The following is a 20064-nucleotide window of genomic DNA, read 5'->3' as shown; positions in this document are numbered from 1 at the left end:
CATATACTAAACTGAGCTAGAATCAGTGCTGGCATACTAAATTGGTGTTCCCTTTGATAAGAGTAGACTGTACTGTATATCTTGATTTCTATGTATCTAAGCTACTGATAGCTTGCTGCATTATTGTTAGGCAGTGCTAGGAGGCTCCTGAGCATATTTAGCAGCGTGTTTTCTTTCCCAAAATTTGGAAGCGTTAAACTTATGATAAATTGTCTGATATCTGATATTAGAATCAATATTGGCACTTTTTTTCTTGATTCAATTCAGTAGTCAATTTTAAGTCTACTAATTGTATTTGCACACCCATAGGTATTAGAATTTAACTTTCTATCTCAAATGCAGCAAATTTCATTTAAATCGGTCCAGCAGTTGTCTTGCGACAGAATTTCTGCATTCCACATGTATTTGAATAGAGAAGTCATAGTGCGCACGGAGTTAAAGCTTCCCTTAAAGGGACCCTGAATGATTTTGATGATTGTGTAAAAGCATACTGAGTTTGTATGGCAGGTCTTTCTGAACATTGAGAGGCAGATTTAAGAGCGCTCCATGAAGCGTGTAATTTATTACAATATGTTAAAAACTTGCATCGCTAGTGATCGCAGTGGTGCTGCTTCCCTGAGTTTTAAGCAGCCCCATCACCTGCTACGTAGCGGGGGAGCATTATGTCAGTTGGGGCAACCTATCTGATTGGCTACCCATGCAATGTCATTGAGAATGCTAGAAACGTATCACTTTATGAAGCTTATCTTAATAGCATGCGTATGTATAGAAATTCGCATGCCCTAAAAAATGAATACATGAATGAAATAAATATACCTAAATTCATTTCTTCAAACCAATGGCCCACTTCTGCCTAAGTATGCAGATCATCTGCTACAACTGTGGTGATAGCAGCCAATGGGCATGGAGGGGTTCTAATGAAAATAGGTGCAGCAATGTCTTTGGCAGCAGGAACATGAATGGTACCATTGTTGTATTACGCTCATGTTGCACTGCAGGTGTGTGCAGGGAGTAAACTACAGTGATGGCACGCTATAGAAGACGCAATTGCTGTATGTGAATGTCAACGCCGACCTCCTTGGTCAACACAGCAATCACCTGCAGTTTTGAAAAGAAAGGCATGTTTAGCAGCAACTGCAGGATCAGCATTTGTCAGAGAGCCAGCTTTTTTGCATAATTTGCCTAGAATAGTTGCAGAAAAATATTCTAATAAGCCAAGACTTGGAAAGAAAAGTTGTGAAGGCAATTGAATGTGCCTTACAACGTGTCAAAACGCATGCCAGAAAGCCGCCATCTTGCAATGTGATTGCAGTATTGCATTGCAGACTAGTGCAGTAGTACAGTCTCTGCCTCCCACTCTACAAGTGTGGGTTCAATTCGCAATGTTGGTTACTTTTCTTTTCCTAATTCCTTTTTTTTCTAGAGTAGATGAAACATTATAAATAGCTTATTTCACCACATTCATAAGTTAGTGGCAGCTCTAGCCTAACTGTCGCAGTGCTTGTTTTTACCGCTGATGGCTACAAAGAAATCTTACAAGCATGATATGGAGACAGTCGTAAATGTATGTGTATGTTTACATGTTATTAGGTTATTATCAAGCCAAAATAATACTGTAAACAGCTACTTTGTAGTCTGTGCATTGGATATACGCTCTCAGCAGTATGGGGAATGCCCTGTGTTGTCTGCCTTTTTTTTTTCATGTAGTATAAGCCAGTGAACATCATGCGTCGTGCTGCTGCCACATTTCCATCCGCTGCGTGAAGTTTGTCATGAAGGTCCGAAAAAGTGCTAGGGACGTGGGAACACACTCGGTTCAAATCAACTGGAAGGTGACAACACTTGCGTCTCTGCATGAAAGAGGCAGGGCATAGCGATGGCTGCCCGGTGTAAAAGTTGAGGGGGAACACCGCGGCTTGGGAGAAAGGTAATGCTTAACCACTTGTGCTTGTTTTATTATAGCATGCTGACAGAAAACTCCTGTGAGAAAGCATTCCTTGTGAGAAACTCTCTATGTCGTGGCATACAACAAAAACCATTTCAGGGACCCTTTAAGTATTACAAACAAGAAATTTGTGAAGTTGTTGGCTAGTTTTTGTGGTGAAGTATTCATGATTATTCATGATGCAATTATTTACTTTACTATCACCGGAGAAAAAGAAGGGCTGTTAACATGTGGAGGGTTTCAATGACGACTACTGTGATAAAAAAACAAAAGGATATACTACATAGCTGGCCCAAATTAATTGCTGCACTAGACACTTCATATTGTATGATAATTGCCAATGCAGCCTCAACTAAATTTCACTAGAACTATTTAAATATTGATGTAAGTGTAAGTATTGCTATACGTGAATTGAAGCCAGTCAATTCCTAAAGAAGCCCTGCACTTCAAATTATGCACGTTTTTATTTCACGTTTGCTTGCTATAGTACTTGGCAATGCCTCCAGCGGCAGTGAAAATGCCGAAATCTGAGCATTTGATATCATTCTGAAATCATTTTCCACGCTGACTGCAGTGTTATAAATCAACAATTTTCGGCAGCGGATGGGGGACGCAAAGGCATGTGACTTATGCTGTTCATTTTGATTGGTTGGGCATGAATCCTACGTGTTTATGCTATATATACAACGATGACTTTAAAAATGAAAATGTGTTTTATGCTTTTTAAAACTGTGAAGAGGGCACACATTTGTGCAGTACAAATTAATTTTGTTTGCAACTGAAACTAGGTGTGCTGTCCAACGGACTACACTTGCAATATTATGCAAAAATGAGCATTAGCATATTGCTCCTATTTATGAACAGTGTGCAAAGATCATTCTGTGTAAATTTGACAAATATCCAATGGCTATTTATAAAATTTACTGTGCGTGAGAAGGTGCGTTTGCAGGCACCTTAACTAGATGGTGCCACCATATCGAGCGAGACTACGAAGGGAAAGTCACAATGGGAGAAAACTTCTGGTACCACGGGATTTAAGCTGCATTTTGATTGGAAGCAGCCTAAGTCCTCGCTGGGTGAGCAAAATGCAAAAGGGTATGCCTCTTTGTGTTGTCTGCTTTTATGTTGAATTTGTAAGGTGAATAAATTTTGTTTGGCTGCGTCAATTTTTGTAATTCCTTTTGTATTCAGCTCGGGATAACACAAGGAACACGTTTCGCTGCCGAATTTGGCTGGTATAAAATGGTCTCAGGGCCCCTTTAAGACTTGTCTGCTTAGTAAGAGACCTGGCAACAGCACTAGTTTTGAGATATCCATTTCTAAAATCCACAGTGAGATAGTACATTGGTGTTAATGTGGATTTGTGCCACATTTGTTCAAAGGAGCCTTTGTTGGAGTGGAGCGTCAGTGTATTTTGATGCAAATTTGGGGATGAATATTTTAAAACTAGTGGTCTCAGGCTTCTTACCTCAAAGATGTGCCTTGAGCACAGACCAGTTTGATATCTGCATTTCCAACATTTGTGCTGAAGTCAATAATTAGTTATTTAGTGAATTTCAACTGAAGAGCTATCATGCAATTTCTGGCATCTGCTGGTGCTGTGAATTTTAGGTCAGCAGAAGTTATCTCTTTGTCTCTAATCCCTGTTTTTTTTTTAATCAAGAAACATTTGCCGGTGGAACAACTGGTATTTCATATGTTGTTGGTGTACAGGTTAGGCCAATGGTATGTGAATGAAAGTCTGTTGGTGTTAACGACATTTTCATATATGTTAATGTGAAGTTTTTATTTGTTATGAGTGAATTTTGAGCTTGGCCCTTGCTTTGCCTTTTGCTGTAGATCCTCACAATGCAGAATCTGTGGACTCCATTAAGAAAGCCATCCTCGTGGTCTGTCTTGATCAAAAACTAAAGGCTAAGGAGCCATATGAAGTGGCCTGTGCTTATCAAATGCTTCTTGGAGGCAGAAATGGGGAAAATGCTGCCAATCGCTGGTGCGATAAAACTGTACAGGTACTTGCACTTTTCTTATTTAAGACAGAACACCCCAATTAAAGAAAAAGCTATTCAAATTTGACAGCATGTGTGTTAAGACTATTCCTTACTGTTCATGCTGCAGTATATTGCATGTTAACATTAGAGCCCTTTTGTTGCAAACTTTGTAGCAAACTTGTAGTAGTATAATGTTTCAGTCCTAAAGTGGGTGCTACTTGAGATATTTGTTTTTTATTTAAATTTTTTATGACTGCTTTCTCTGTATGCAGTCTGTTGGTTAGTGGAAATCATGTTAGGACTTTGTTCTGTTGGTACAGGCAACGGAAGATTTTTCAGAGATCCACAATAATTCGAATGCCTTCGCGGCACCGCCACATACCGCACAGGTCTGAAATTTTGGACGCTGAGCCCTGCGTCGTCCGATGATTTTCCAAACTTTTTGCCGTGACTGCAGCTCCGAAACGGCATTAATCGAAGCTACTACCGCTGCTATTTTTATTATCTCACAGCCTCGAACCAGCGATTTGCATGCCGAATCGCTAGCAGCTGTGGCTGCCATTGGTGGGCCTAACCTTCCTGCTGCTTGGTGCCATTTTGTTCATTGAATGAATTCACCGCTGTCAAAAATGACGTCAATTCCGCCTTTGTCATCCTCGCCGATGGCTTTGAAGCGTGGAAAGATCGGCAAGGAACAAGCGTTTCATACTAAAGTCAGCTTTGCTGCAATATTTTTATTTCAGACATACTGTCAATCCCAACGCGGATTTTAGCAGGAAGGGCATACATATAATACGCATATTACACAAGTGTAAAATGGTTGAACATGTCAGATATAATAGTTTGGAGTAATTACAAAAAGGTTTTGTTCCGCATACAATAACTTAAGAAGTACCATATTTTCCTGTCCATAAGTCGCACCTTTGTATAAGTCACACCCCCCTCAAAACGGCAGTTCTTGCAAAAAAAAAAAAAAAATACATAGATAAGTTGCACCGGTGTGTAAGATGCACCGGTGTCTAGATAAAACAAATTTTTCAAAAATGGTTTATATTGATACACACAGATGGCATGTACTTACAGATGGCGTTTAGGCAAAACCATCGAAGCCTTCTTCCTCCGAGTCGCTAAGAAATAATTCAGCAACTTCAAGTGAGAGTTCCGCCTGCGCATCACTGTCGTTCTCAGAATTATTGATGTCTTCTTTGCCAACATCGTCACCACTCACTAACAGGATCAGTCCGGCCTTTGAGAACCCAGCTACAACGGTTTTTGTAGAAATGGAGTTCCAAGCATCGGAGACCCATTTGGCCACCTCTCCAAACATCGCGCATCTCGTGCATCCTGTGTTTGTAAAGCTGTGGTCACCCTCAGACATGCATGACTCTCAGAAGCGTCGCAGCATTGCTTTGAAACTGTGGTTCACAGAAATGTCCAGCGGCTGCAGCATCTTCGTCATGCTGCCTGGTATCACCACTGGGACACAGTTCTTCGCACTAATCTTCCTTTTTATGGAATCCGTGATGTGTGCCTGCATACTGTCCATCACAAGCATTCCCTCCTTAATGTGAAAAAATCCGTCAGGTCGACGCGAAAAACATTGGTCGAGCCATAGACTCATCATATCTTCATCCATCCATCCTTTGACACTGGCCTGTACCACCACAGCGGCAGGAAAGGATTCTTTTGGCAGCGTCTTCCACTTAAAAATTAACATGGGCGGCAGCTTCGTACCGTCCGCGAAGCAGGCGAAAACTACAGTGAAGTGTGATTTTTCATGGCCAGTTGTCCTCACCATTATAGTTTTTTCCCCTTTCTTGGCGACGTTCCTCCCAAGGAGAATATCAAACGTAAGCAGGACTTTGTCCATGTTTACGATGTGGCTCGCATAGATGTCCTTGGTCGCAATTTCTTCTTTGACAAACACACTGAAGTTCTCCATTTGTTCCTGAAAGTTGTCGAAGAGCTTCTGGCATATCGTTGTCCGCGCTCGCATCACCAACTTATTACGCCGCATGAAGCAAAAACACCACGACGGACCGCCAGTAAATCCAGCAGTATTCGTCTCTGTTCCAAGGGTCTTCGCCTTGAGATGGAGCTGCACTGTAGACTCGTTGCTCTACAGTGCAGCTCGTTGCTCGAGTACCCACGCGGGCAGACGATCCTCAAGCTCTGGCCAGCATGCTTTCTTGCCGCGGTTGGCCTTCTTAGTCGATTTCATTGTCTGGAGCACGCTGGTGGCTTTGCACCAGTCGCATATAATTTTCTCACTAACCTCAAACTACGTTCCTGCTGCCCGGTTTCCACGTTCTTGTGCAAAAGCAACTGCACACGGCTTGAATCTTGCATTGTAACTTTTTCGGCTTGCAGGCAGCGTCATGGTTAGCAAGAAATATGACACGACAGATGCTACGCACGTGAAGCACTCTGCAACGATTCGTGCAATGAAGGTGTCATGGCATTTCGTTTTTTGCAAGCCAATTTGATGTTACTTTGAATTTCTTCTGAGATGTAGTTACTGTGTGTGACAGAAGGTGGTGCGTGGTTGTGGCACGTCATCATCGTCATGTTTTTGACTAGGAAAAGTGGCAAATTGTTTGGTTTAACGTCCCGAAGCGACAGATGGGCTATGAGGGACACTGTAGCGGTGAGCTTCGGATTCATTTAGACCATAGAGCTGTGTCTTTTAATGTGCGCAGACATAGCGCAGCACAGAGACACCTTTCCAAGCGCGGACCACTCGCAGCTGCCACGAACCGGATTTATTCCATACATAAGTCGCACTGGTGGATAAGACGCACCAATGAAAATTTCAGAAGAAAACCACGACTTATACACCAGAAAATACGGTACATATGGTATTACATGTATAATGAATGAAGCATTAATACAGGAGTTAAAAAGTGTGCGCTATCATAAAAATAATTTAATGAAAAGTTAATTAGAATATGCACATAGTGAATGAATAGGTCATTTTATTTACCTGTGGTCATTGTTATACTGTGTCATTTTTTGATACTGTGTATAACTGCGTAGATATGTATACAGGTAATTTTTTTATACTATGGTGCTAAGCGACGAAGCGTACGCGATGTATTGTGTTGAAACATACCAAGAGTGAAAAGGGGCCGCTGTCACAGGGCACAGTATGTCGCCCTTAGTTACACATACATGTACCCGCTGTCTGCTGTCATGTTACGAGCCCTGGTATGCCTAGTAAGTGTACTGGCAGGCCTTCAGAGCTGTTTCGGACCGGTCTTTGGCGATTTGAGCCCTTGGGGGCAGTAAAATGTGTGCATTCATTTTTTCAGACTGCTTGCTTTTTCTGATGTTTCGTGACCCCTGGAGTCTCCAAAAAAATCTGACTTTTGACTGTATTGTACTACCAAAGCATTTGATTGACATTAAGTTTACATTCACTGTTATATAATTCATAATTATGAACATGCAAGAGTACCAATAAAGTACATTATGAAAAAACTGGTGGGTAGAGGTATCAGTGGGATGACAAACAGGACTTGGCAAACATGTGCAACCCTACATAGCTTTCTGTTGCAGTTTTCATGGTTATGCGAATTGATGGGGCTTAATGTCCCAAAACAAAACAAGGCCTATGCAACAGACTGTAGTAGAGGGCTCCAGACCAATTTGGCTACCTGGGCTTCCTTAAAGGAGTCGTGAACCACCTCTCGGGCTTGGTGAAAAACATGGTCCGCAGACACCATGCGCTGGTGTGAACATCTCAGCCAAGTTTTGCTGTTGTATGCAGTGCGTGGAACTCGCAAGTGGAGTACAAAGTCACCTTTCTCTCAAACACATTCATTTCAACAGAAGCCTACTCCTCATTCTCTTCTGGGCGCTTTATTTTGTAATAAAGCGGATTCCTGTACGTGGGCTGCTATTGGCCTATAGTTGACGTCAGTCAAGAAGGGTGTTTGGATCAGTGTGCTTCTTCCTACTGTTACTGTTATATTTATTGACGAAGTTCAATAAACAGGCTCAAGTAAGGGAAAATTTGCTTTCAAGTTTCGGTAATAATTATGTACTTCCTGAAGAAGCCGACTCTCTTCGGCTCACGTACACTCAGTCGCGGCCGCCTGCATAGGAATTAAACTAAGGCCACCCTTCTTATTTGTGTCGTAGCTGGCGGGTCTCGCTAATTGCTGCTAGTTTTGAATGCTGAACTAGCCTCGAACCATGTGAAACTTAAGGTTAGATCACATGCCTGCTTGCCAGCGTGTGCTCACTCCTGGCTGCTCCTGGTTAGACGCATTCGCAGACTAATTGATAGCGCTTCAAAAATGTGCAAATGCGACTACCTTTTGGTCCAGCTAATGAAGGACAAAGCTGATCTGCACCACGTAGCATGCTCAGACTGCAGCATATATATGAGCACGATCACACACTTAAGCCCTGTCATGCACAAAGAAAACCCTCTGCATATGCACTACAGTTCCATGTAGCTGTGGTCTTCTATGTATCGTAGATACCGTGGCTGCCGCGGTGTGCCGCCATTGTCCACTGGCTAAGTGCCACGGTGGAAGGAAAATGTTAGGAGGAAGCATCGCGCAACGCGATTGAAGCCAAACCTGGTGACCCAACACGTGATCACATGTCAAAGTGCACAGTTGGTTTTAGTGTTCCTGCTCTGCAGGCAGAGCCACGGCAAGGCAGCTGAACGAACGCACACTGAATAAAAACTACTGGCACAGCTACTGGGAACCAAATATCTTGGCAAATCTTGATTTTTGGCTCCGTGATCTTGACGCAATAGGTCACGTGTTGGGCCACCACTGAGCAAAATGTATGGGATTCATAGAGTGTTCGCCTGCCAAGGCTGGCTGCATGAATTAATGCTCTCTCTTAAGTTTTTCCTTCCTCCATGATAAGCACACTGTGGCTCACTGAAGACAACCATGTTTGGTTTACGTTTGGTGCATCATAGACGCCAAAATCGGAAGTAGTGGCACCTACGTTGACATCCAAAAGCAAATTTGAACTGTGAGCCACGGTGACATTTAGAAGGTGGAGCTTTGTGGGCATGCCTCGCTCCACCGTAGCCTTCGCAGTGTAAGGCATTGAAGAAGGAACAGGAGCACAGCGAAGAGGGTGTTTGATTGCCAATAACTCTGCTTCTGCTGAACGCATTTACATACTTCTTGCGGCAAAGTATTTCTGAGATAGCCTATTTTAACTTCACATGCATTTCTCTCCATCGATAAAAAGTGTGTCAGGACCCCTTTAACATGTACCCAGCGCTTGGCACTGGAGCGTTTTTGCATTTGGTTTCCATTAGAATGTGGCCGTGGAGGTTAGGAATTGGACCTGCCACCTTGTGCTCAGCTACAGAGTGCCGTATGCACTGAGCTACCGCAGTTGGCACTTTTATGTTCACAGGTGGCAGACAAAAACTCATGCGATGTGCCACATGCATGTTGTACCGTCAGAAGCCCTGGTTGCCTTGTGTACTCATGGCAGCAGCCATGTGACATCACACTCGGGGATAAAATTTGGTTGTGCCCTTAGCTTTATTATTATGAATGGTGGATTATGGGTGCTCCCCCTATCGCCGAAAAAGGTTCTGCAGAATAATGGAAAATTAACATTTAAAAAATGTTTTTGGGTATATATATGTCTTGTTCTAAAGAGATATCAGGACACAGGATCAGTGCTGTGTCCTGCCTATATTGCATCCCATGTATTCCCCAAGGCTTATTTATTATTTTATTTTCTTTTCTTTCTTCTTATTCAGTGGCATAACTAATGAGTTAATAGGCCCAGGCAAAGATTGAAGGTAAAAAATAAGGGTACCCGAAGAGTTCATGTCGGGACTGTTTTAAGAAAGCATTATGCAGGTCATTTAATTACAGGGCGACCACTTTTGAAGCCTTGCCTGTGTTTGATAAGCTTTTCTACATGCGTGCATTCTTGCATTTTGCTGCAACAAACAAAAAATTCTCTTTTTATAGCTGATTGTCGGAGAAGATGGCTACACAGGGATGCTTTATGAGCACAGCCCCTCAGAAGGTCCTCCCGTGGCAGTGCTGGTGGATCATTGCTACAAGTACATGTATGTGCTGTCCACATATCTCATCAGCCAGAAGCTTGTGTAGGAACTGTAGAGCTCTTGGCATGCACTTTAGGCTGGCATGCTGGCACTAGTTGCCCAATTCTGAGCTCCTTTTGCTGGGGACATACTTCCACAGCATTCGTGAAACAAGACTATGTAGTTCCATTTTTGCACTTTAATGATATGAGTGTCTTCTGTGTCTAGCACCTATCAATTTGTTTTTGTCAAGCCGTGCATTTGTTATGGTTGGTTTCGTCTTATCTAAATGACTAACCAAATTTTATTACTAGAATTGCATGACAGTGAAGTATTGTATAATACTTTACATGAATAAATTTTAGCCTGGCTTTGATTTGGTGTAAATATTTGCTACATAACGTTATCTATAGCAGTTTGATTTTATAATTGAACCTTGCAGTGACAAGAAGCAGGGTTGTCCATCGTCTGGTAAAACAGCTGACAAAATTCCCAAGAAGCTTGAATTTGTTGTGTCCCCAGACACCACAGATGACATCGAGAAAGCACGTTCCTCACTTTCTAGGTTGGTATAATTTCCTATGCAATACCATGCAACAAAACTGATGTTTCATCTTTATTTTTGCTTACTCAGTTCTCTTGCATACAGACAGAATAAAGGTATGTATCGAATTCAGAGGAAATCACAGAACGTTTCAATGCATTGATAACTTGGTTCACAAAGATATATTCACGTAACATGTAAGTCATGTGTCTGCCAATTTCCGACAAGCTTCCATGGTTGTAGCAGACTGACTGCTGTTTTTCAAGACTATTGCCTTCAGTTCCGGCAAACACCTGGATCGAGCTCAGTGTCGGTACACTTGTCTTATTGTCCTGAATATGTGACAGCAGTCAGCATGTGCACCGCACTGTGGTTTAAGATATGGAGGAGACATGTGTCATGCTGATGTGTGACCAACTGACGCCAAAAAGCTGTGCGCATTGTGCGCAAGCTGTGCGCATTGTGCACTGCACACACAGTGTACTCCTGTATGCTACGATATGACACTTATATATCGATGAAGGATCGCTATAGGTGCTCAAAGCACACTGAACACATATGGCTTCCACAGACTGCTAAAAAACTGGACAGAAACAAAATATTAACGAAAGAAACTGGTAAAGTTTGTAACGATGCTGTGCCAGCCATTGTGCATTTGCAGTAATGGAAGTATTCATCAATAACTTGCTGCAATGCCATACGTAAATGAGGAAGGTCAGCCTCTAGAGCAAGCCTCTGTTTGCAAGGAGCGATTGTGGTCACTCAAGGTATTGCTAGTTCAGTGAAAGACTTGTGGAAAAGCACACCCCATGGAGGGTTTCACATGTGATGTGCTTGGTGGACTGAACTTGATATAGGCATGCATACATTTCTTCTGTTGGATGTAAATTTTCAATCAAAGTATTCTCGTTTGATATATACTTGTTTTATATATATATATATATATATATATATGTATATATATATACATATATATATATATATATACGTTTGATATATACATATACATGCACATTTTTATGTAAGATCTGTGAAGTGCATGCCAGGGAATTTGCTTGCAGGCTCACGGCAGACCTAGACCTCTTCATCTACAAGTTTAAAGGATACGGAAAGGAATTTATCAAGTCTTGCAAGCTAAGTCCAGACAGCTATGTCCAGATGGCAATGCAGCTAGCATACTACAAGTGAGTATTGAAGTGAATCGCTTGATGACAGAAAATATCCAGTGTAATGTGTCTATATATATAGACAATGCTTTCAGCGACTGAAAATTAAATGGTTACACTTACTTTTTAAATGTCTCATGATACACTTGGTTAATTTTTATTTAGTTTCTGCACTTGCCTGGTGAGAAAGTGGCATTATCGGATAAGTGCTCTTTGCTTGCATGTTGAGGTACTATCACGCTCAATTTGTGTTATAACACGAGAAGAATTTTTTTTTTTGTGCGTGTTGGTGCTGTCATGCTGCCATACAGTGCCTGAATAAATAGAGAATGAATTCCCTATTTATTCTGTTCAGGCTAAACCCATTTTCTTCCGGTAAAATGTTGTTGTCAAGAGGCAGCATTGTTAAAGAAAGTGCTTATGTATGCAATTAAGTATTTTGCTTTTCACTGTACTTCAGCTGGTCTCCAGATATCAGACAATACTTTCCAGACAGTTGTCTTCTGCTATTGCACTCAGACGACCCAGTTAACATTGAACTGCAGAAAACTGTTGAACAAGGCTCCATGATGAGACGGTTGGATTTGGTTAGTTTCGCCTCAGCAACAGAGCAGAGGTGTAACATCAGATTCTTCTGTTCTTCTGGTGTTTTTCCTAATTATACGCTTCAGATGGGGTGGCATATAGTAGCATTTGGAGTGCCTAGTGCACAAAGAGGAAAATCAGTTTAAGGAAACGGAAGTGGCAGCTGATGTTAACCTATATTTCAGAGAGGTCTCTTGAGCCAAATATTGGGGGATTATAAACCATTTTCTAACCAGTGAATACAGATATCACTTCTCTTCATGACAGGTTTGAGTAGGACATGTTGGGCAACCCACAGTACACTAAGGCTGGCAGGAATTGTAATTTGCATGAGATCATCAATACTTGCCTAGTAGACCACTTGAGGAAATGCAATATTTAGCAAAATAATGATGTGAATTCCGGTAGTAATGTAAAAGATAGAAACAAGCAAGAAAATAATCAAGAAAAAGAAACATATCCTCTTCAAGCACCATGTAGAGAATGTACGCATGTGTGCTTCCCCATGTACATGTATCTTGCTTGGTTGACCTTGCCCCAGGAGAGCAGACAGAATATGAGTGCAGGGTCTGGTGTAGAAATACGAAATTGGCATGGCGTGGACATTTGGGATGGTCTGAAAAGAACATTTTTTATTTTACGAGAGAACTTGGAAGTAAACTAAGATTCACGCTGTCCACTACAAACATATGTAGCAGGGTGATTCTGCATGCTATACAGGTAAATAATATGAACATATTGTCAATATAATTTGTTTGCTTGACTAGAAATACAAGATTAAACAGATCTGCTGCACTCAATGTGACGTAAAAACAAATTTTCTGCAAACACACTGCAAGCGTTTCAAGACCCAAACATATAAACAAACAAAACACATAAACTGTGTCGATCAACTACGTGGTTTCAGTTCCACCTTTCGGTCCCCTCTTTGCACAACTGCACAAAATTTTGTTTAAATTTCATGTTGTTACTTTTTGGAGGTTTGAATTTTTGGCTAATTTTTCATGTGCTCAAGAAAAAAAAATAAAGAGGGAAGAACATTTTATTTTGTGGAACATAGTTTTTTTTCCCTACCATTCGCATCTCATTTCTGCCACGTCCCCATCCTTGCTTCTCCACTCTTTGCACCTAAAGTGTGTGCTAAATGGGGGGGAATGGGTGCAGATGAGCATGCATCTCCTTTTAGCCTGGCTGTGGCTGCCCGTGGTTGTCAGTGTGACCGAGCATGTACGCGGCTCACCCACCTTATCTTGGAGGTAATCTGCGGTGGGCGCAAAGTATGGGCAAGCCATGTTCTTTGTCTTCCTGGTCATTTATGTGCTGGAGGTCATGTTATCTCAGTGTTCGCTCTCTTCTGCCTGTCATGATAGCGTGTCCAACCGCGTCAGTGGAGTGGACATGAAAGTGTTGAAGGCTTTGCTTTGTATCATACCACTAATGTGAAAGAATCGTCAACACGGCATTAAACTATCTATTTGGTCGCCGACTGTCTAATTCAACAAAATAATTTTTTTCTAATTGCAATTTTTTTTATTATGATTGCCTGATAACTTGGAAATATTTACGGCTCTTTCCGTGTAGGAGAAATCCGTCAGCGACTGTACTTATTTGCACAAAAGGTCGAATTATAATATAACTAAATTTCAATATAACAAAGTAAAGTGCCAATTTTACCGACTTTGTTATATCGAGATTTAACTATATACACAATATGTGTTAGAAAAAAAATGGAAGATGCACACCTGGGTCATTGCTTATGGCACTAGTTGGGGCTCAGGTGTCATGTTTTGCATTTTTTTCAATGATAACGATTTGTGTCAAGCAGATTTCTTGTATGGCTGAGTGTTTACCAAATGCACTGCAGATGGAATTGTCATTTTGTTTCCATGCCTGAAATATTTTTGAAAAGCATGGTGTCCATATTTGGGGATGCATCGAGACTTGCTGAAACATTGAAAATTTCTAATTTATTCTGTTGTGTCTATTTTTAATACTGCTGAAGATGAAACAAATGCATTAAAATGAAGTTATAAATAAGCTGAATTAAATGGCTCATTTGTTAAAGTGATATAAATTGAAGAATGTTTTTTTGGGGGGGGGGTGAGGTTTAACTCCCCTCGCCACGGCTATGCCCATGGTTGAAAGAACCCAAAAGTGCTGTCAAACAGAGCCGGAATACTTGGTGCAGTAACACATGTACAGAAGCTCCTCCCCTGTAGCTTTCCTTTCATTCCTACAGAACATTGTCTGTGAAACTGAGAGTTCACAGATAAAAAAATTATTTCCAAGAATTTTTTCTGTGCCTTTATAAGTAATCCACGTGGGTCTGAATACCGTTTATAAGTTTTTCTTTGCACTGCAAAAAGGAAAAAGAGCAAAAAAAAAAAGTATGAGAGGCCATCTTAAATATTGACTGATGGTCCCTTTATGTAGTTAGGCCTTTAAGACTACTCATTGCTATGAGTTCAATTTTGTCCTAGCAAAGGGAGCAGCCTAAAAACTGATGGGCTTAGTAAAGTATGAAAATGGCCATGCAAGACAGGCACATTTGTAACATGTGAAAAACGTAGCAGGCTAACTAGAGTATTGATAATTGTAGAACTAACAGAAATCATAACCAGAAATTGCTCGTTGTGAGCCTGCTATGTAATGCCTATGAAATTTAATTTTTTTTTAACTTGCTTCATGTGCTTCCTAACAGGATTTACAAGGCACCCGGTGCAACATACGAGAGTGCTTCCACACGGAAGTTTATTCACGGGCGGACTGAGACCATCCGCTCAACTTCAAGTGAAAGCTTGGCTTTTTGCAAGGCTTTTGAAAATAGTCAGACCAAACTTTCAGAAAAGGTAGAGAGTCTACGGAAAGCTGTTCAGAACCACAAGGACTATACAAATTTGGTAAGAATGTGCACGTCTTAATGAACTGATCAGACTTTTTTTGCACAGCAAGACATACTTTATTGTATGTTAATCACTTCAGCTTCCTCCTGTGTGCACTGGTTGGTGCGGGAGGGGTCGTGTAATCGGAAGGCTCAGGGTTGCTTATAAGTATGTGCAAGTTCTTTAGAATTCTTGTAGCACTTTTCCTTGTGTTGGCTACCAGTAATCCAGGGACAGAGGCATGCAAGATTTACAGGTTCTAAAAGCAGCATTGGCATCCTCTATCTGATCATGATTCTTTTTTTCAGCTTATGCAATGAAAAGTGACAGACGGCAAAGAAGTGACGGATACAGTGCCAGTGGTGCTTTTAGCATTTGTGATACTTGTGCACTCTGTCCTCAAATTTTGAGCAGCCAATGCAGAAGATGTTACTGTTAGAAGAAGCTTACAAAGTACTATGTCACCTGTGTCATGGAAGTTGTCTAGGAAGTTCCACTGACATGTGGAAATAAATGCATGAACCAAGCTGGCCTGTGCATAAGATAAGTGCACGCTGGAGCATGATTTGTTCATTGGTAATATAGGAAGGCATGCATTTACCACTGCACTGCCTGTGCTGTGGGCCACACTTTTAGGAAGTTAACACGGTAATAAAGAATGGCAATAATATGCGACGAGAACTTTTACAGGCATTTTTTAATTTAAAAGATGCCCATTAATTGCCTTAACAACCGTGAGTTTTTTTTTTACCTTACAAAGAAAGATTTGCTGGCATAATGTAGGGCAGATGATGTATTTGACAAACAGCAGCGCCAACTAGACAAGCAAGAAAAAAAGAGGATCACAACACAACGCATATGTTGTGATCTCTTCTTCGTCTTTACCTACTTCGCGCTGCTGCTTGTCAAATATGAACTTCCACCAACTTGCCCAAGTTTGCCTACTATTGTAGGGCAGATGAAGAAATTTTTATAGCTTTTTTTCTTTTTGTGTATGTGTGGTGTATGAGAGAAATAAAAAGGAGACATATAAAAGTCTTGACTCATGCACCGTTTCGTATAGCACATGTATATATTCAGTCATGAAATTTAGAATAAATTTTTAATTACTGCATGTCCTGTCTTTTAGTCTGTTTTTTTTTAGTTCTGCACATTATTTCCTTTATCTCTGCATTCATGCCTGCAGCATCCCTCGTAGCAAAGCTGTTTCTTTGGGACTTCAATATATTAAGCTGTTAGAATGTGCAACGAGTGAAGAGAAGGAACCAGAAGCATTGTTTCACATACATTTATTAGCTATACTAAGAATTCTGAATTTAGGAAAAGGTGCAGTATGGTAATGAGTTATCCTGTTTGTTTTTATGCTTACAACATTACTAAGGATCATGAATTTTTTTCAAGTTCTGGCTTGAAATTTAGCATTTTTCTCATATATTCTCATCAAGGCTATTAATGGACATGGTGTGGACCGGCTGTTGCTTGGTTTGAAACTTATTGCCATTGAAAATGAAATTCCCATGCCTGAAATATACAAAGATCCAGCGTACAACATCAGCACTGAGTTCAAAATTTCATCTAGTCAGGTGAGTTGTTTTATTAAATTTATTAGATGCTTCAGTTTAGTGCCAGAATTTCCCCTAAGAAATTTCGTGCCTTAAACCATTCTGCTGCATGTTACTATTTTGACAAATTGTTCAATGTAATGGGCCCAGAATCTAATGCCTATGTTTGACTTGAATAAGTAGAGGCTCTCAAACATGCTCATGTGATAGGAAGAGATCTAAAAAAAGGGTGGCGGGAGAGGGGGAGAAAGAATTGGCGAAAAAGTTCCAGGATCTTCCTTGAAAAAAGAAATGAGAAGCTGTTAAAGCAAACATGTCGTGTGCTACATTTAAAGCAGTTTATTTTTCTTAATGCACAAAAAAGACCTATGGGCCACTTTTGTTATCGATGCCAAAATCTTGCTTCATCACATGGGGCAGCATGTGTAAGTACACATCATACCTTGCTGGTTCGAACTAGCCCAACTTTCCACTTTACTGATGTGTAAGTACACCGTGTTGGTAGTTGAGCTTGGTCTTGCCTGTGAAAGAACTACACTTTTCTGAATTTACCAGTGCGTATCTTTTTTGTTCAGGAGAGTGAAACTAACAAGTACAGTAAATCCCTCGTTACAACGAAGTCACTTTATTCGAATTATCACTTTAATCGCAGTGTCACATGGTCTCGACCCAAATTCATGCATTTTAGACTAGAATACTTGAAGACTACAGGCAGTGGGCTTTGCTGAGTACCACGAGTGAACCAACAAAAGTTAGGATGCTTGAGGCATTTGAGTGGTAGCCTGGACCTGTGCATGTTCCCTTCCTCACAAATGATGCAGACAGAGTGGTGTGCACCCGTCAGTTGGAGCGTTTGCTCCTTTTGCGCCACGATAGTTGCTGCGCCACTGCGGGTGCGTGGCGGATAATGTCGAGACTTTAGGCGTGTTCAGTTTTGGCAGCTTTTGCAGCTTTGGTGAGTGTCTTGCTTTCATTGTCGGGCTGTGCGCATGTGCCACGGAAGTCATTGCTCCAGTGTGGGCGTGTGTGGCACGCTATATTGAGATATAGACGCTTTAGGCCTGTTCAGCTTCGGCAGCTTTGGCGAATGTCTGGCGCGCAGTGTGGGTACACTGTTTTTCATCTTGTGTGGCCTTTCTGTCGAGAAATCTGCGGGTGGTTCAGTTGGGCATTCTATGGTTTCCCATGCATGTTATGGCTTCACCGAGATCCTCACGTAAGGGTCATGCAAGGTTGAGCAGGAGGTCCGCTTGATTCGTGCAGTGGAAAATGGCAACTAGAGGAAGTAGGAAATTGCAAATAGTTTCGTCATTCTCCTATGAACATTGTCCACCATAATTAAAAACAAGCAAGCTGTGCTGGACCAGTTTGAGACGAGCTTCTCAACAAAGAGGAGATGCATCCGTGATTAAAAGCACCCTGAAGTCAAAGCTGCCCTTATCGAGTGGTTGAGAATGCTAGAAGCACCAACTTGCCTGTAAGTAAGCAAGCACTGGGTGCAAAAGCAGGCAGCGGTGATGGCCTTGCAGACGAGCAAGCCAGAGTTCAAGTGTAGCAACAGTTGGTTGAGAGATTTAAAAAGCAACATGGCGTGTCTTCCAAGTTGATTTTTGGGAAAAGCAGAGCTGTTGATAGTGACACTGTGGATTCTTGGCAAGAGCGCCGTCTGAGCATCTTGGTTGAGAAGTGTACAGACACAGGCACTTGGCAACCTTGGTGAAGCAGCACTTTGTTACAAGCTTTGCCAAACCGCACCTACATGACAGCGGATGGTTCCTCAGCTGGAGAAAAACAAAGTAAAAAGCACGTCACAGTGTTATTCAGCTCAAATACTACCAGTGAAGACAGGCTGCTGTTGCTGATATTAGGAAAAGCGGAGAATCTGTGGTGCTTTCGGAATGCAACGATGCTGAAAGACTGCATCTACAGCAGTAACAAACGAGCTTGGAGTTGAGTTAAGTTGAGTGGTTGTAGGCTACTGGTGGGATTAGTCTTGCAGTAGCTGCCGGCAATTGCTCCACCGTAGCGACACTTAAAATATATATATCACATAAAACACACACAGACCTCACAACTACACATAGTCACTCCTAAGGTCACCATGTGGAGGCCAAATCCGTGTCCTGCAGGGAATTTAATAGAAGACGAGCTTGGATGACGGCAACTCTCTTTAAAGATTATATGTGCCTCTTCAACCGAAGGTTTGAGTATGAACAGCAAAATGTGTTCTTGTTATTGATAACTGTCCATGCCATGAAAATATTGAAAATAACATCTAAATTTTTTCCTGCCAACACTACCTCGATTCTCCAGCCAGATCAATGTGTAATTGAAGCTAAACATAAGCTTTGCCACAAACGCTTTCTGCAATGGATGCTTGTTGCCTACGATGTTAAAGGCATAAAGCATAGATCTCAGTGCTATTCATTTGCTCTGTCATTCAGGGAAAGAGCTGTTGTTGACAAAGATTGCCAACTGATTTGCACATGCAGGGTTTTCCCAAGCACGCATACTTTAGGAGTAACCAGAAGATGATCCACAGGGGTGCAATGACCTATGCAGAAGTGTGCATGAAATGATCGGAGTGTACCCTCCGAAGATGACTTCAGCTTGTTCGTGTTCGCAGGCGCAGCTTTTCCCGTTATTGTCCCTGTCACGGATGCCAAGATCATAAATGCAGTGTTAAATCATTGCAATGCATAAATGGCAACAAATGCAGAACCTCGGGAGATACCAACAGCGTTATCTGGTAACATCAGACACAGCCCATAAGTACAGTGCAAAAGCTGGGTATGGAAGTTTAGACAGTGCTTTTCAGTGGTTGCCGACTGAAACAGCCACTCCAAATCTCATGTACAGTTATGCAGATAGCACTTTAGTCAGTTCAGTAGGTCTAACACAACTAAAGGTGCTAATGTTTGTAGTGCAAAGTCGGCAATGTGATGAATCGATTGAATTGATGGACAGTAAGTTCATATGGAAATGCAAACAATTGTGTTGCTTCTCAAGTGATGCTTTCGTAAAGCATGTAGTATAGCAAAGCAGCGGCTAGCTGATAATGTTTGGCAACATGGTTGATCACCAATATGTATCGTAGTATAAGCTGGGTTAGTATAGCACTAATTGAACAGCATCTATAGCTGCTCTTTATTATAGTACAAATTTAGCACATTGAGTTCTTCCTTATAAGTCCTCTCCTAGGACATCTATGTTTATGTGTCACAGGGGTATTCTGTAGAAATGCATTTATTTTCCAGTTATTATGAATGGGAGCCATTTTAATTAGCTGTTGTATAAGGTACTATGCTTTCATGAATTTGAGGTTGCTCAAGCATGATCTGGC

The 20064-nt window shown here is 41.4% G+C and overlaps 1 protein-coding gene across 1 annotated transcript in view; it reads left to right on the top strand.

Moving 5' to 3' along the window:
* LOC126548571 (carnitine O-acetyltransferase-like) overlaps nucleotides 1-20064 on the top strand; it is a 53232-nt gene that overhangs the window by 29455 nt on the left and 3713 nt on the right. Inside the window, exons 8-13 of the mRNA XM_050196803.3 lie at nucleotides 3785-3957; nucleotides 9906-10006; nucleotides 10425-10547; nucleotides 11588-11710; nucleotides 14979-15177; nucleotides 16605-16742. Coding sequence (XP_050052760.1) covers nucleotides 3785-3957; nucleotides 9906-10006; nucleotides 10425-10547; nucleotides 11588-11710; nucleotides 14979-15177; nucleotides 16605-16742 — 857 coding nt within the window. The remainder of the gene's footprint in view (nucleotides 1-3784; nucleotides 3958-9905; nucleotides 10007-10424; nucleotides 10548-11587; nucleotides 11711-14978; nucleotides 15178-16604; nucleotides 16743-20064) is intronic.

The sequence above is a fragment of the Dermacentor andersoni genome, chromosome 1, assembly GCF_023375885.2.
Source record: "Dermacentor andersoni chromosome 1, qqDerAnde1_hic_scaffold, whole genome shotgun sequence".
NCBI lineage: Eukaryota > Metazoa > Arthropoda > Arachnida > Ixodida > Ixodidae > Dermacentor > Dermacentor andersoni.
The sequence above is the reverse complement of the archived record's forward strand: the minus strand, read 5'-3'. Positions and strand labels throughout refer to the sequence as shown.